The sequence below is a fragment of the Pelmatolapia mariae genome, linkage group LG12, assembly GCF_036321145.2.
Source record: "Pelmatolapia mariae isolate MD_Pm_ZW linkage group LG12, Pm_UMD_F_2, whole genome shotgun sequence".
Classification (NCBI taxonomy): domain Eukaryota; kingdom Metazoa; phylum Chordata; class Actinopteri; order Cichliformes; family Cichlidae; genus Pelmatolapia; species Pelmatolapia mariae.
The window spans coordinates 4,136,064-4,152,647 of NC_086237.1; the positions used below are offsets into that span (position 1 = coordinate 4,136,064).

The 16,584-nt window shown below is 42.7% G+C and overlaps 1 protein-coding gene across 1 annotated transcript; it reads right to left on the reverse strand.

The window, feature by feature from the left end:
• Positions 1-1,371: 1,371 nt before the first annotated feature.
• On the reverse strand, positions 1,372-4,057 carry LOC134639202 (granzyme K-like). Its single transcript, XM_063490312.1, has 5 exons — positions 3,994-4,057; positions 3,655-3,796; positions 2,162-2,300; positions 1,621-1,887; positions 1,372-1,524 (listed from the first exon to the last, which is right to left on the reverse strand). Exons 1-5 carry the CDS (start codon positions 4,055-4,057, stop codon positions 1,372-1,374), a joined length of 765 nt encoding a protein of 254 aa, XP_063346382.1.
• Positions 4,058-16,584: the final 12,527 nt, after the last annotated feature.

Sequence of the window (16,584 nt, forward strand, 5' to 3'; positions counted from 1 at the left end):
AGCCGAGGGAGCTCAATCTTATTGACACTGACTATTCTTTGTGTTGACATTAATGCGATCGTCTTTTAAAGAAAAAATTTCTAGAAAAATTCTAAAGATGACCTGAAAAGCAGGAAGAAAAGACTCATAATAGTCAGAGACATAACATATTATTTATGTATATAAATATCTAATAACTGTGTATTTGTTTGTGTATCTGGGGAACGTATCCTGATAAGATGAGAGAATAATCAGTTTGTGTATCATGTGGTATGTTTTCAGAAAATACAGTAAAAATATTTCTTGAGCAAAGAAGCTTGATTTAATTTGAACACTAGAAATGGAGGAATGAAACAATTCCTGATTTAGGAGTTTGGTTTGGGCTCGGCGGCAGGTGAGGCTGAGACACACCGGAGCTCCATCAGCTCATCACACCTCCCTCCATCAAAGACTGTGCCGGGACCCGAGGTTGTGGCTGTGTGTGAGACAAAGCTGGAGCCGTGTGTTGTTAGAAGTGACAATCGAATAAAGAAAAGTGTGAAAGAGTGAAGTATGTGGTCAGGTCTGTCATTTGTATACCAAAAGGAGTTACTGCAAAAAACAGGAAGCTTTGAAAGAACAAACAATGAATGAAAGAAAGAGCCACCAGCTTTATTAGAAAGTAGAAAAAATAGAAAATGTATCAGGACAAATTGTTGTTTTAGGATTGTTTTTTTAGCACAAATACTCAAAGAGCAATAAAATCCACAAGAATTTATGCTTAAAAATTCAGCATAAAAATTCTGGCCACAATTTTTAGTTTAAGTTTGTAACACGATGGTGACAAACCATGACTGACAGACTGAATAAACTCACTGTGTTTGATGTTCATGGATTTTGTGTGAACATTAAAAATAACTGAAAAAGAGAAATTACAAATTAAATTTCGAGTGAAAATAAATTTTTTTCACAAATCAGTAAATTGCAGGGTAAAAAAAGCTTATTTTCCCCTGTAGAAATGTGAAGATTGCTTTTGGAGCTGTCATGATCTTTTCGAGGTCATCACATTTATACAGGGTTGTGTATACACGTGTAATTACAACAGCTAAAATGAAAAACAGTCATCCATAAACCATCACAGTGGCTGTGCCTTTCTTAATACTGAATGGCTAAAAAATGTGTTCAGGTCAGTCCAGTTAATGTCGTCGCCTTCAGTTCCTGCAGTGGAAACCACTGACCATGACAGGACCGCTACCATATATGTGGAGAATGTGAGCAAGCTAGCAGAAACTAAAATATGAGAAATGATAAAATGGATAATGGTCGACAGAGACATCACCGAGAGATTTAACATGAAAGCATCAAAGGTTCTCATCTTGCTCGTAGAGATTCACGCCTGTGCTTTCATGACATTTAAGTTGACTTTAATGTTTCCTTGATCCACTTCAGTTGCTTCCTTGAGACAAACGAGTAGACTCCAGGTTTTTTAATGACACCACAACCTGCTCCAAAAGAAGTGACTCCAACCAGCGCTCCATCACACAGCAGCGGCCCTCCTGAATCCCCCTGCAGCAAGAACAAACACATGACAGTGTTTCAGGTGTTGAGTTGAATGAACATTAACTTCAAACAAGGAAAAATACATGGATTCTTCATACGTACTTGACAGGTATCAGCGACGTTTGTACCATCTGAACCAGCACATATCATGTGTTTGGTGATCTCAGGTCTGTGGTTGTAATAATCACGAGAGTTGCACGTCTGTCTGTCGACCACAGTCACATTGACAGACATGAGGACGTCTGATGTTCGGTTGTTTTCAGTTATTCCCCATCCAGCCACCAGACACGTGCTGCCAGCGGCCGGGTCTCTGGCTTTGCGTAACTTGAGGCATTTGACTGCCCTGGTTTTCTTCGCTGGTTTGTTAAGCTAAAAAAAAAAGTGTTAATGCGGTTATGGCGTTAATGTCATTTTAACGAGATTAACGCTGACAGCACTAATATATACATAAATATGCAGCATTGTGCTAAAGTTTTGCACCATCACTCATTCACTCATTTATTTTTATATTTTCCTTAGAGAACGTGAAATATCTGCAGTGATTTGTTGAAATGTGCGTGAACGTTTAATTATTTAACATGAAAATTCTTCACATGTTGCATTTTTGCTTTACTTGCTTGTGGACACTGAATTATCTTCTTACCTTCAGCAACATGAGGTCGTTGCCCAGATCTACATTGGTATAGTTGGGATGAGGAACGTGTGTCACAACCTCTCGGATCTGTTTAGAATTTTCTTCCTGTTTCTTGATGGAGTGTGCTCCCAAAGTCACCTTATTAATACTGTAAACACATTTTAAAAGTTAAAAGTTCAGTCATTTCAAAAACAATAATCATAATTGTCTCATTGCATGTGTATTATTATATAGCAGGGGTGTCCAACTCCAGGCCTCGAGGGCCGGTGTCCTGCAGGTTTTAGATGTGTCCTTGATCCATCACAGCTGATTTAAATGGTTAAATGACCTCCTCAACATGTCTTGAAGATCTCCAGAGGCCTGATAATGAACTAATCTTGTGATTCAGGTGCGCTGACACAGGGTGAGATCTAAAACCTGCAGGACACCGGCCCTCGAGGCCTGGAGTTTCCACCCCTGGCCTACAGGAGAGAGGGAAACTCTGTGCTTTCTTCAGTTCTGATGCAGCTGTTATACATAACACCTTCGAAGAGGATCAGCTTTACTCTCTAAGAAACAGCTTTCCTTTGGGTTTGTTAATGTTGTTAATTTTAATTACAAAAATATTTTGTGTAGCATCATTTTTTGGACTGTGATCACGTTCTCGTTTCGTGCAAACCTGTCTACTTGTTTTCTAGTTTTTTTCCTGTCATGTAAAGTTTGCAAAAATGTTCATACTGCTCATATCAGTAAAATGTTTGCTGACATTATTTTTTGCTACTATAAATATAAATCCAGCAACAGTTTATTTCCTCACTCACAATCAATATATCAAAGTGTGCAGACATGTGATCCCATGTTCTTTGTAACTATCAAAATTTAAGAAGGACACAATATGTTCACTTTCACAGTCTGTTAAAAACAAATATAATAAATAAGCAAATATATTTAAAGAATAAGAAATGTCTTTTTTTTTTTGCCTGTCCTGTTTGGCACTTAACAATCAGCATTACTGTCTGAAGGCCAAAAAAAGCCCAACAGTGGATCATTATAGTTTTTGTCATATTGGTCCACTTGATTGTCATAGTTCATTCGATCTTTAATATTTATTTTTTTACTTTGAAGTTATTACAGTCAGAACGGACAGGAGCGGGGACGGGAAAGACAAAGGAAAGAGAGACACAGATAAAAGACACCAGATCTGTTTGATCACCTGCTGTAAAAAAACAAGTAAAAAGAGAAAAACACAGCAACAACCAACATGAGCATCAGTAGCAGTAAATAATAAATATTGAATGTTACACAAGACCGACAACACACGATTATTTAGAGGCAGCAGCCAACCAAGATAGTGTGTGTTTGTGAGCATGGCTTTGTATTCATAAGGTTTCTTTGTGTAACTGTCTAAGAGTGGGTGTGGGGAGCCATAGCCCCGCCCCCCAGGGCATGAAGCAGGCATGGAGGAGATCCGGGCCCCAGACAACTCGAGGCCCCCCACAGTATGAGAGCCTTCAGATTCTTACCCAGTGCAGTGGGCAGCTGTCAGGACCCACTGTGGATGGATTAATGTCCCTCCACAGAAAGAGTTTGGACTTGTCAAATAAGCCACGAAAGGCAGTGAGTGTGGCTCAACTTCTTTCCCATTAATAATCTCAGAACCACGACCTAAAACAGAAACCAAATATCCAGACACATAAATCAGCAGATGATAAAGTGAAGAACAGATGAATGAAACAAACACACTGCACCAACTGCTCTGTAACACTGAACAATATCAGGATGTAACTTTGTATTACGCTTGTTTACATGAAGATTAAAATGATCAACAAATAAATTAAATTACAATAGAAAACATCACTCACCTGGCTGGATGATGAAGAGGAGCACACATGAGAGGACAGCAGTGAAATTCTTCAGGCAGAACATTTCTTCTTCCTCTCTTTGAACTCACTGTGATGCTCAGCTTTACATGCTGAGCTGAGGGGTTGTGGTCTGAAAATCGATATGTAAGATAAACTGACACACCAGCCCAAAGCCTTCAAAGCACACACACACACACACACACACAGACACACACACACACACACACACACACACACACACACACACACGCTGTAAATATGTGCCACTGGAAGAGTTACTGCCACAAATCAGAGGTGATCCAAAGAAAAGCAGTAATCGCTTACACACTTCTAAACAAAGCGTTTTATTATGATGATCATGATTATTATGATTATGAAATTTCCTGGTTTAATAGTATTACTCTGAACAAGCACAAGTTAAACCATGCCCACAAATTATAACAGAGAGCCCCACCTAGTGGTGCAGTATGAACACTGAACGTCGGTGCCTCGGTGAGCCCAGAGTTATTTACTCCTTTCAGGCTGAATCTCATTTACAGTCATGTTGAGTTACATTTAGAGGGCAGCAGAAGTGACAACAAACACAACACATAACAAAAAAAAGAAAAAACACACAAGTGAACACAAACATGTGACTCATATGCAACAACAGAGTGACATTAAAAACAGTTCTCCTCTCGCTCTTTTGGTCTCTGTCACTGAAAATTTCAAATATACTTCAAAGGTCTCTAAAAACTGTGTTAGAGAAAAAAAGGATAAAAAAGGAGACAGCTTGAAACAAATGAAAGAGCATTTCTGGAAGTAAATGATGACAAAAGACACAGTGTCCTAATATTTACAGAAGTTGTCAACACAGTTTCACCAAAGGTTGCAAAACTATATCGCTGACAGTTTTTCCCAATCGAGCTGCCACAGATTTGCTGCTGCAGGTTTTTTTTTGCCTACCTTGAGACAGTTTTGCTTAATTGTTTTGCTTTGGTGGTTTCTTAAGCTCAGAAAGAGTTAAAAGAAGAGATTGTATAATTATATACTGTAACAACAGGCATTGGTAATTATTAGCTTTAAATAATTTCTCTGAACTTTTCCTTTTTCGGGGTGGAATTATTATTTTTTATTTTTTTTTATTTTTGTATTTTATTTTATTTTTTGCCTGTCCCGTTTGGATCTTTAGCCATCAGAATTGCTGTCTGAAGGCCAAGAAAGATGTCAAGCGGATTTACTTTACCAATTGGATCATCATGGCCTTGTCATATTGGTCGATTTGATTGACCTTTATTAGAATTTTTTATTTATTTTTTTATTTTTCGGTTGTTACAGACGGGACAGACATGACTGGGGGATAGGACAGGGAGAAAAAATGAGAGAAAGAGAGGGAGAGAAAGAAAAATAGAGGGGAGAAGAGATGGTGAGAAAGGGGGGAAGAAAAAAAAAGAAAAACAAACAAAACACCTGGATCACCTGTATGGAGAAGAAAAAACAGAAGAGAAAACAAACAAAAAAGAGCAACATAATAAATACAGCACCATCACAATAAACTAGCTAACAGTAGCTAACAGTAGATACTAAATATTACATGTTATTGTGCAGCACGCAAGATCGACAGCGCACAATGTGCTTTGAGGTAGCAGCCAAGAAAGGTGTAGTTTGTGTCTGTGAACACCTGTGTGCACACCTGTGTGGATCAGCGCGCTTGTATTCAAAAGGTTCCTTCATGTAACGATCTGCTAGGGAGTGTGGGGAGCCATAGCCCCGTCCTCCAGGGCATGAAGCAGGTATGGAGGACATCCAGGCCCCAGACATCGAGAGGCCCCAGAATACGAGGACCCAAGGAGGACCACCAGGGGGGCAACCGTGCCACCCTCCTGGGAAGAGCTGAGGAGAGCCCCAAACGAGAGGTCACCCAGCAGCCATGGAGCAGAGGCCAGAGGGGGTTGCAGTGACGTGCCCGTGTGCTCTGCCGGCAGCCAGCTGTGCCAGAGAGGACCGGGCCTCAGGCCCAGAGGCCAGAGGGCACCCCACCCCCCAGACGGGGCCCAGCTGGGCCACAGGCGCCAGGCCCCGCCAATCGGCCACCAGGAGTGAGTCGGTACATACATGAGCGCCCAGCCCCAGACACCAAGAACCACCAACATACCAACGTCTGAGGGCGTCAGCCACCGGCAGGGAGTGTGGTGAGGGGAGATAGGCCTCCATACCTCGGAGAGCCTGAGATGTTCCCAGAGAGGTGGAGTCTAAGACCCGACCTGACATATAGACACAGACGAACAGGCGCACGCAGACACAAACATGCATTCCCACCCCCATATACACAAACAAATACTCGGCACTCACCCGACGTGGAGACAGACACAAATAGACACTGTACACACATTCACACTCCCCAAACATACTCTATATCCCAGGTCCGAGTACCCCTGCCCCCAGAGGGGCAAACCAGGAGATGTAACCCTTCTCTCTGGGGTGGAGGCAAGCGGACCGCCTCCTTATCTGCAGTAGCAGGGAGGCCCCGCATCACAGACCCCAATCTGACGGCCAGCACCTCCTCCCAGCCCCCCAGCCCCGACGGTTAACAGAATGGGGGTGAGTGAAGACCAAACCTCCCTCCGCCCGCTCATATGTAGTGTTGCTGCGTGCTGTTGTAAAGTGCATTAAAACACAGGAGGGCACGGTGCTTCCTGCCAGAGAGCAGCACGGCTCCTCCGGCTCATGCGGAATAAAATTGAGGCACAGGCGGCCAGAAGGGGACAGAGGGGGAGTGCCTCCCCTGCACCCTGGTGACACACCTGCACACCAAGCCCTGTGTGTGTGTGGGTGTGGTGGAGCGGGAAGAGGGAGGCAGCTGAGGATGGGGAGGGAAGAAACGGAGGGGCAAGCGGCCCCTTCCTGGGGCCAGCTTCCCCGCTGACCCCAGTAGGCACCCCCACACTCCGGAACCCACCATTGTAAGGGGCCCAGGCCCATCTGGACCGGGGCCCACAGCAGCAGCACCGCCCCACCCCACAGAGTCCGGGGCAGCCCACCCGACCCCACCGCAGAGAAAACTGCACCCACCCCATCAGGGTGGAATTATTATTCAGCGTACATTATTAGTGTCTTTATAAGTCAAACAGTCATAAGTTTACACAGAGGCTCAAATTCATTTCAGTACTTTCAGTATGTTTTTTTCTTGAGAAGTTTGAAGAGCACAACCAGCCTCGCTCCTCTGAGCCAAAACGAGTACAGTTACAAGAACAAGAACACTTTACAGAATATAGACCAGTGTTCAAACTGTAACTGTCACGGGTAATGGGAAAATACGGAGCAAACAGTGCGTTTATTTACTGTGCTCAAAAAACAGTTTCAAAACTCAAAGCGAAGTGCAAAAATCCAACAGTGATCTTCTCCAAATTCCCAGTGGTGTGCAGGTGAGTCTCCCAAGTGATTATCCGAACGTGCTTCTCCTCCGGGGAATAAACCCAGCGGGCTCCTTCTCTCCAACCCTCTGCTCCGTATTTCTTCCTCCTACAAACGAGCAGCAACAACATCAGGCTAAAGCTATGTCACCAGTAACGAGCACACTTTACTACCGAGCTTCGAGTACAATCCAGCGTCGACTGCCGTCTGGACACACCGTTAAATACCTCAGCTCAAAACGAAGGCTGATTAGCGACAGCTGGGTGGCGAATTAGGTGCAGGTGTGTCGGCTGCCGAGTGGCGACGCTTCCGGGTAAGGGTTTCGCTACACTCGCTCTCCTGGAAGCACGGCTCCTAAAGCCGGACAACCAGGGTGGGGAGGAGGAAAGAAGGAGAGAGAGACGCCCGGGGAGGACCGTCCAACTGTGACAGTAACATGCTGCTCATGTACTTTGTACATGTGTGAAAAACTACTTATGAATGCTCCCAAAAAGTTGATTCTGTCCAACTGGACGTAGAAATGTTTCGTCACTCATCCAAGCGGCTTCTTCAGTCTCAGCTCACACCAGGTTTGATCGACGGTCGTGAGAATTTGTATATTAATGAACATTCAGTGTGCTGGTTTCAGTTATTGTGTTTAATTGGGGAAACCTGCAGTCAGCTGAGACTGAAGAAGTCACTTGGATGAGTGACGAAACGTTTCTCCCACTGAAAACATCCAGATGAACAGAATCAACTTTTGGGATTTCCTTACCTGGATGATTGCGCATGCATCAAGACATACTTATGGATGTTGTTACTTTTGTAATATACAAGTAAAGGAAAAGGCACATTAGCTTTTGTGTGTTAATGGAAAAAGTCAAACATGTACCAAGTGTGCCGTGAAACTGTATTTGCCCCATTCCTGGTTTCTTAGTTGTTTTGCATGTTTGTCACACTTAAATCCATCACATCATTGAACAAATTTTAACATTAGACACACATAACCATAACAGAAATAAACTTAGCAGGACCAGTAAGCTCCTGTGAAAAACTTGCCAAATCTCTTGTTTTGAGCCTCTGGTACTCCAGGTGAGTGCTGATCCTACATTAGTCAGTTTGTGTCCACTCCAAGTATTCACCCTGTCAGAACTCAGGAACTGCACGCAGTCTTCTACAGATTTGAAGTCAAGGTTTTCAGGCCAACATAGCTGACGGCTCTCTACCCAGAAAATCCTGAACAGACTGCACACAGCCAATCTACGGAGTCTGCCAGGAGGCCTGCTGTTACTGCCCTTCACCATCAGGCCTGTTGTGCTGGTGTCGGTAACTTGTGAACTGGAACCTGAACATGTGGAGGAATGTTGTGTGAATTCTAAGACTCCAGAATCTGCCTACAGCAGCTGGACCATAGGATGAAATCATGGAGAAGATGCAGAGAACACTGTGCTGATTGCTGCACCAACAGGTTTGGTGGAGGCAAAAAGAGGTTTGTCATCATTGGAGGCAATCTCAATGCAGAGAGATCAAGATGAGATCCTGCAACTGTTGGAAATCACATATCTGGACTGACCTCTGTCCTCCATTCTGACAACGCTCGCCCCCACAGAGCCGGGTTTATCAGAGGCTGTCTCCAGAGTTTGGGAGAGGATGGAATGGCCTGCCTGCGGTCCTGACCTCAACCCGTCTAACACTGGATCAACGTGGGTGTGCTCTTCTTGACATAGAGACCGACACAGGGATGACTTGGCTGACATGCGAGAAATGCTGATTGAAGAATGAGATGCCACCCCACAGCAGTGTGTGACCAGCATGAGGAGGAGGTGCCAGGCTGCTGTGGCTGTGTTTGGTTCTTCCACACACCTGTTTGTTAAACCGTTTCTAAAAGCTGAGCTATAATTTAGAATAAAAGAAGACTGCTTAAAAACATGAATGTGTATTTATGGAAGTGACTGATGACAAAAGAACCATGTCCTAATATTGACAAAGAATAGTTGTTGACACATTAGTTTCACCAAAAGGTTGCAAAACAATACTGTTACAGATGTACAGATTTGTCTCCAGCTGCAGGTTTTCTTGCCCGACTTCAGGCAGTTTCATTATATTGGTTTGCTTCAGTGGTTTCTTGGGCTAAAAAGAGTAAGACATTAATTATGTGGGAAATATGTCCAGTGATTATTTAAAAATTACAGTGGCTTGCAAAAGTATTCGGCCCCCTTGAACTTTTCCACATTTTGTCACATTACAGCCACAAACATGAATCAATTTTCTTGGAATTCCACGTGAAAGACCAATACAAAGTGGTGTACACGTGAGAAGTGGAACGAAAATCATACATGATTCCAAACATTTTTAATAAATAATCCCAATAAATAACTGCAAAGTGGGGTGTGCGTAATTATTCAGCCCCCTGAGTCAATACTTTGTAGAACCACCTTTTGCTGCAATTACAGCTGTCAGTCTTTTAGGGTATGTCTCTACCAGCTTTGCACATCTACAGACTGAAATCCTTGCCCATTCTTCTTTGCAAAACAGCTCCAGCTCAGTCAGATTAGATGGACAGCGTTTGTGAACAGCAGTTTTCAGATCTTGCCACAGATTCTCGATTGGATTTAGATGTGGACTTTGACTGGGCCATTCTAACACATGGATATGTTTTGTTTTAAACCATTCCATTGTTGCCCTGGCTTTATGTTTAGGGTCGTTGTCCTGCTGGAAGGTGAACCTCCGCCCCAGTCTCAAGTCTTTTGCAGACTCCAAGAGGTTTTCTTCCAAGATTGCCCTGTATTTGGCTCCATCCATCTTCCCATCAACTCTGACCAGCTTCCCTGTCCCTGCTGAAGAGAAGCACCCCCAGAGCATGATGCTGTCACCACCATATTTGACAGTGGGGATGGTGTGTTCAGAGTGATGTGCAGTGTTAGTTTTCCGCCACACATAGCGTTTTGCATTTTGGCCAAAAAGTTCCATTTTGGTCTCATCTGACCAGAGCACCTTCTTCCACATGTTTGCTGTGTCCCCCACATGGCTTGTGGCAAACTACAAACGGGACTTCTTATGGTTTTCTGTTAACAATGGCTTTCTTCTTGCCACTCTTCCATAAAGGCCAACTTTGTGCAGTGCACGACTAATAGTTGTCCTATGGACAGATTCCCCCACCTGAGCTGTAGATCTCTGCAGCTCGTCCAGAGTCACCATGGGCCTCTTGGCTGCATTTCTGATCAGCGCTCTCCTTGTTCGGCCTGTGAGTTTAGGTGGACGGCCTTGTCTTGGTAGGTTTACAGTTGTGCCATGCTCCTTCCATTTCTGAATGATGGCTTGAACAGTGCTCCGTGGGATGTTCAAGGTTTGGGAAATCTTTTTGTAGCCTAAGTCTGCTTTAAATTTCTCAATAACTTTATCCCTGACCTGTCTGGTGTCTAAATCCAATCGAGAATCTGTGGCAAGATCTGAAAACTGCTGTTCACAAACGCTGTCCATCTAATCTGACTGAGCTGGAGCTGTTTTGCAAAGAAGAATGGGCAAGAATTTCAGTCGCTAGATGTGCAAAGTTGGTAGAGACATACCCTAAAAGACTGGCAGCTGTAATTGCAGCAAAAGGTGGTTCTACAAAGTATTGACTCAGGGGGCTGAATAATTACGCACACCCCACTTTTCAGTTATTTATTTGTAAAAAATGTTTGGAATCATGTATGATTTTCGTTCCACTTCTCACGTGTACACCACTTTGTATTGGTCTTTCACGTGGAATTCCAATAACATTGATTCATGTTTGTGGCTGTAATGTGACAAAATGTGGAAAAGTTCAAGGGGGCCGAATACTTTTGCAAGCCACTGTATGTAAGGCTAAGAACAAGACTTTTGTAATTTTTATCATTTATTAATTTCTTTCGTCTTTCTTTTTGATTATACAGCACTCTTTAACACCTTTAAAAACAGTTACTGGGGGCAAAATGTTGACTTTATTTGGGATGTTTTTTAATTCACACAGAGTCAAATATGTGCATACAATCACTTAAATCTTTTTTTTCTTTTCAATCACCTTTGAATCTCTGTTTCTCTTCCACAGCATGTCTTTATACTGTCTTCTTTCTCTCACCCCAACCAATCGCAGCAGATGGCCCCGCCCCTCCCTGAGCCTGGTTCTGCCGGAGGTTTCTTCCTGTTAAAAGGGAGTTTTTCCTTCCCACTGTCGCCAAAGTGCTATATAAGTAGAGACACTATCTCTACTTTTAAGATTAGGTTTCAAACTTTCCTTTCTGCTAAAGCATATAGTTAGGGCTGGATCAGGTGACCCTGAATCCTCCCTTAGTTATGCTGGAATAGGCCTAGGCTGCTGGGAACTTCCACTGATGCAACAAGCATTTCTGCTGGGAACAGCAGAAATGCTGACTTGTACGACAGAGCAAGTCAGAAAGATATTACCTATCAACGGCCAGCAGCAGCCCATATTCAGTTAGAATATTTATATACTTACTTAACACTTAGTTCCTCCTACGCCGGGCGGCGCATCGGGCAGCTAGTGATCTCCATCGATGTCGGTCAGCAGCGACTGCTTCAGCTTCGTCCCAGGCAATGTCGACAGTTCTTAGATCGTCCATGAATGTTCGACGCCATGTGGACTTTGGTCGGCCTTGCTTTCGCTTGCCAGTGCGTGGACGCCATGTAATGGCAATCTTAGCTGGGCGATGAGGGGGTAGGCGTTAAATATGGCCCGCAAAGCGGAAACGCCTTTCTGCAACAACATCGGCTAACGGGCGGGTGCCTGCTCTTCGTAGGACCTCCTCATTTGTTATTTGGTCCCGGTAGGAAAGATTCGCCGCAGGCCACGTTGTTGAAGCACGTTCAGGTGTTGAGTAATAATATTTATATAATGTTATTATAATCATAAGCTTTTACTGGGTTGTAAATTCTGTTTCACTGCTACGTTTACCATTTAGTGACAGCACAAAGACCGAGAGTGTTAGAAGGAGTGAGAGCTCGATGAAGTCAGCAAAGGGAGCGAGAGAGGAAAAGAAACAGGTAAACGGGTAAGGCTTTTAAAAAGCCAACAAAATTATAAAGCCAATATAGTTTTGCCCACATTCATTGATTCAATTCAATTCAATTTTATTTATAAAGCGCCAAATCACAACAACAGTCGCCTCAATGCGCTTGATGACTTCAAATTCTAAATAGAACATAAGAATGAAATTAGCATTTAACAGGATTCACTCTAAGCATGGCTTGAACAGGTTGGCTGCAAAATATTTTCTCACGGGACTCTGCAGACTGCTGTGGCCTGAAACCATGTGGTGAAGTTACACAAGTCAGCAAGTGAAGTAACACTTCAGATGCGATGCATGGAGGCACAGTGTGTTAGGAGTATGTGAGCCTGGAGTAAACTCATACATTTAAAGTCAAGTTATTTTCTCTTTATCTTTACTTCCTGTAGGATCCTCTGACAGGATGAGGCATCTCAGGCCACGTCTTCCAAATGAAATGTCAGCTCACCAAAAGTTTTATCAGAATATTTAAATGACATTAAAACCCGGACTGCCTTAATTTCTTTTAATGAGAGTGAGGCTGAGGTCCTGATACTTAGACTCAGTTGTTCCCACAGTGCTCCAAAATTAGACCTGTGGCCAATCATATGTTTTGCTAATTACCTACTAATTTTATTATTTTATTAATTTTATTTTTATTTAAACTTGGTGTAAAAATGTGTCATGACTTAAAACTGGTCAAAAAGATTATTTTTGTTTTAAAATGAGGTTAACCACTTCTTAAATCTTAATAATTTTGAGAGAGTTATTCATGTTTTTAATCACAACTGAACTTTTGTAACGTTCTTTAGGTCAGTGTAAATCTGTTTCAGTATTGGTTCTTTTTAATATCATTAATGTTCTAGTTTTACAAGTATTACTGTGAGCTGGCTTGAAGCAACCAGAGTGTTATCATCCCCAACACGTAACATACTGATGATTTGTCACTCCTCTAGGTGTCACATAGGTAACCTTCCACGTCCTTATTAAACACTCCAGGTTCTCAATAGACTCCAATATAAACCCACTCGTGGCGATAAGAGACGCTTAGAGGAGATACTGCAGCCATACATTCTAACAGAAACACATGAAATGATTACAGATAATTCAACAATAAAACAGCTTCATGTTGTGGCCACAGGTTGTTTTCCAAAGTGATTCAGGATCTGAAAGCGAACAGATTTAATGTAAATAATACTTTGTTAGGTTTATTTTCATTTCAGATGAAAAACACATTTATAGATTCATTCCAACCCACTCTCATTTCCAACATGTAAAATACCAACAATTTGTCACAACACAGTACCCCCAGAATTTACCAGAGAGCCCCACCTGGTGGTGTAGTATGAAAACTGAGTGCCTGTGCCACAGTGAGGCCAGGGTTATTTACTCCAAATGCTATAAAAATATGTTACCATAAAGAAGTCAAGGATTTAGGAGGTATTATAAAAAGATGACATGTTGAAAGAGTTGTAGAGCAAACAATGAAAGAAAGATACAGCGACAGATGCCTGTTTTATTTCTGTCTTTATCAGATTGTAGAAAAACAAGAAAGAAGAGTAGAATATATTTTTGTTTTGGGGCTTCCAAGCACAAATATTTGGAAAGACGAAAATATGCTCACAAATTTACCTTTGTCAAAAGATATGTTCACTAGCCTCATAATAGAGAAAACAGTGAAGCCCAACCTAGATGAGCCCAACCACAGTTGTGTCATCTACATACTTGATGATGATGTTTGTTGGCGAGTTGGTGTACAGTCATACGTGTACAGGGCACAAACTAGAGGTCTGAGAATGCAGCCCTGTGGGGATCTGGTCCTGAGTGACAGTGGAGAGGAGAAGTGGGGGCCGAGTCTATGCCAGTCTTTTTGGAGATGGGAATGATGGTGGAGGCCTTCAGAGAGGTGGGAACCATGGCATGAGTCAGGGAGAGGTTGAACAGCTTGATGAGGATCCCTGGGATGCTGTCAGGACCAGTGTTGGTCAAGTTACTTGAAAAAAGTAATCAGTAATTACTTCCCCAAAAAAGTAATCCCGTTACTTTACTGATTACTTATTTTCAAAAGTAATTAATTACTTAGTTACTTAATTACTTAGTTACTTTTTAAAAACACGATTTACAACCTGAATAGGTAATAAAGCGATAGATCTTTCAGCCCAATTCTACTTTTTCTGCATAATCCATCATACAAAATGTAATCAAATGGAAACGTCTCTTTTTAAAACTTGTTTTATTAGTTTTAATCTTTTAACTTTATGCATCAAGCAAACATTAAATTATATGCAACATTCTCTGACTGGAAGAAATTTGTTTAACATTTAAACCTATTTTCTGCACATTCCAGCGTATAAAATTAAATATATTTTTTGTGTTTACACTCACTCTTTCAAATAGATGCAAGTAAAACACAGCAGAAAATAAATAAAATCAAAGACTCAGCGGTCCTGTTGCTCTATTTTCACCTGTAAAGCAGGACTGGGGTAGGTGGAGGTTTGCCCTGGTGCGGGTGTGCTGCAGCGGTCAGTGGAAGAATCCGCGAGTTTCTCTGTGAATGTCCCATTACGTCGTTGCGCACTCGCTGCTTGCTCGGAAGTTTAGGGGGGTTTTTTCACTGTAAAAAGACGTTTTCTTCCCACGTACAACGGACGCTAATGTTTTTGTCACTTTTTATGGAATCAAACTTAAAGTAAGGTCAGTACTTCCACGCTTTAAATGCTGCATGCTCATACTCTCTCCCGCACTCGATATTATCCATTGTTGAGCTGCAGACAGCTGTTGTCACGAACGTCACACTCGCTTGCGTCACTGTCATGAGACATTCTCGCAAAAAAACTCACGGTTTTAGTAACGCAGTAACGCAGCGTTCCTACGGGAAAGTAACAGTAATCTAATTACCGTTTTTGCAATAGTAATCCCTTACTTTACTCGTTACTTGAAAAAAGTAATCGGATTACAGTAACGCGTTACGCGTTACTGTAATCCGATCCGAAAATAAATTTCTCCTCAAAATGCAAAACTTGCACCTGCAAATTTTTTTTACGTGTGCCAGAATAGTGGCACAAAAATAACGCCATAAGAATCCAGATGTTATTAATGACATACTGAGGCAACATTTCGTTGACATGACCTATCCGTGTATGCCTATGGCCACTTTCTACAGCACAGTTCCAGTACCAGGAGAGACACCTGTAGCATTTTGAGTCAGACTGAGTAAGGAAGTTGATGCAGCAGAGGGAAGCCTGAAAGGCTCCGACGACACATAGAGATCCATGCCAGGAGGCAGCCATGATGCTCGTGAAGGACTGCTTTGATTCCACCCTTGCTGCTGTTTTCAAGTTTAAAGCACCAGATAAGTGGGCAGCCAATGAGATTCAGGAGCATGTGAATCAGTACCAACTTGAGATAAAAGAACATATGCTTCCCAGGTCTAAATGTCTCACACCAGTTAAAGCTAACATCCAGACCTCTGCAGTTGCTGGTTTAGCAATATCAATGCACCCAGGAGAAATACAAATGAGACAGTCAAGGCCCCTTGTAATGACAGTTGCCTGAAATTACTAATCAGCCTTTTTGACAAGGTTACAGACAAGCAGCTTCCCACAGGTCAAACCCAACCCAGATGCTGTAGAGTATGCCAGTCTTCAGAACTTTCCACCCTTGCACATTGTAGGCAGAAACACCTATGCCTAGCATGTTTTGAGCCAAATCATATTAAAAGGAACTGCCTTCATCGCTCGCCTATTCAAGGGGGCCCTGCCTCCCCACCTCATATTACCCAGCCTTTAAACTTGCTGGACCGCATTTGGTGAGGAGATGTGTGGGCATGAATGTAGAAACCCAAATGCTGTTTAACACAATGGTGCAGCTGCACATTTTTATACAATGCTGTTCAAGTGGTAGTACAAAACACACAGAGAGTTGGCTCGTTCCGAGTGTTTTACACTCCTGTCATCATTAATAACAGACACCACATGCAGGGTATGCTTGACTCTGGTTCCATGGCGTGCACACTCAGTGAGCAAGCAGAACAGAGTATGTTGAGTGAGAATATACTGCCAGAACCCACTCCCCTGACTCAAGAAATAGCTCTAGTAGGCTGTGGTGGCACACTTACCAAGCCCAAATGCATGTATGAGGTCGAAACGAAACTGAGAGAGACCTGTATTGTTCCCGTCCTTGTAGTGCCAGGTCA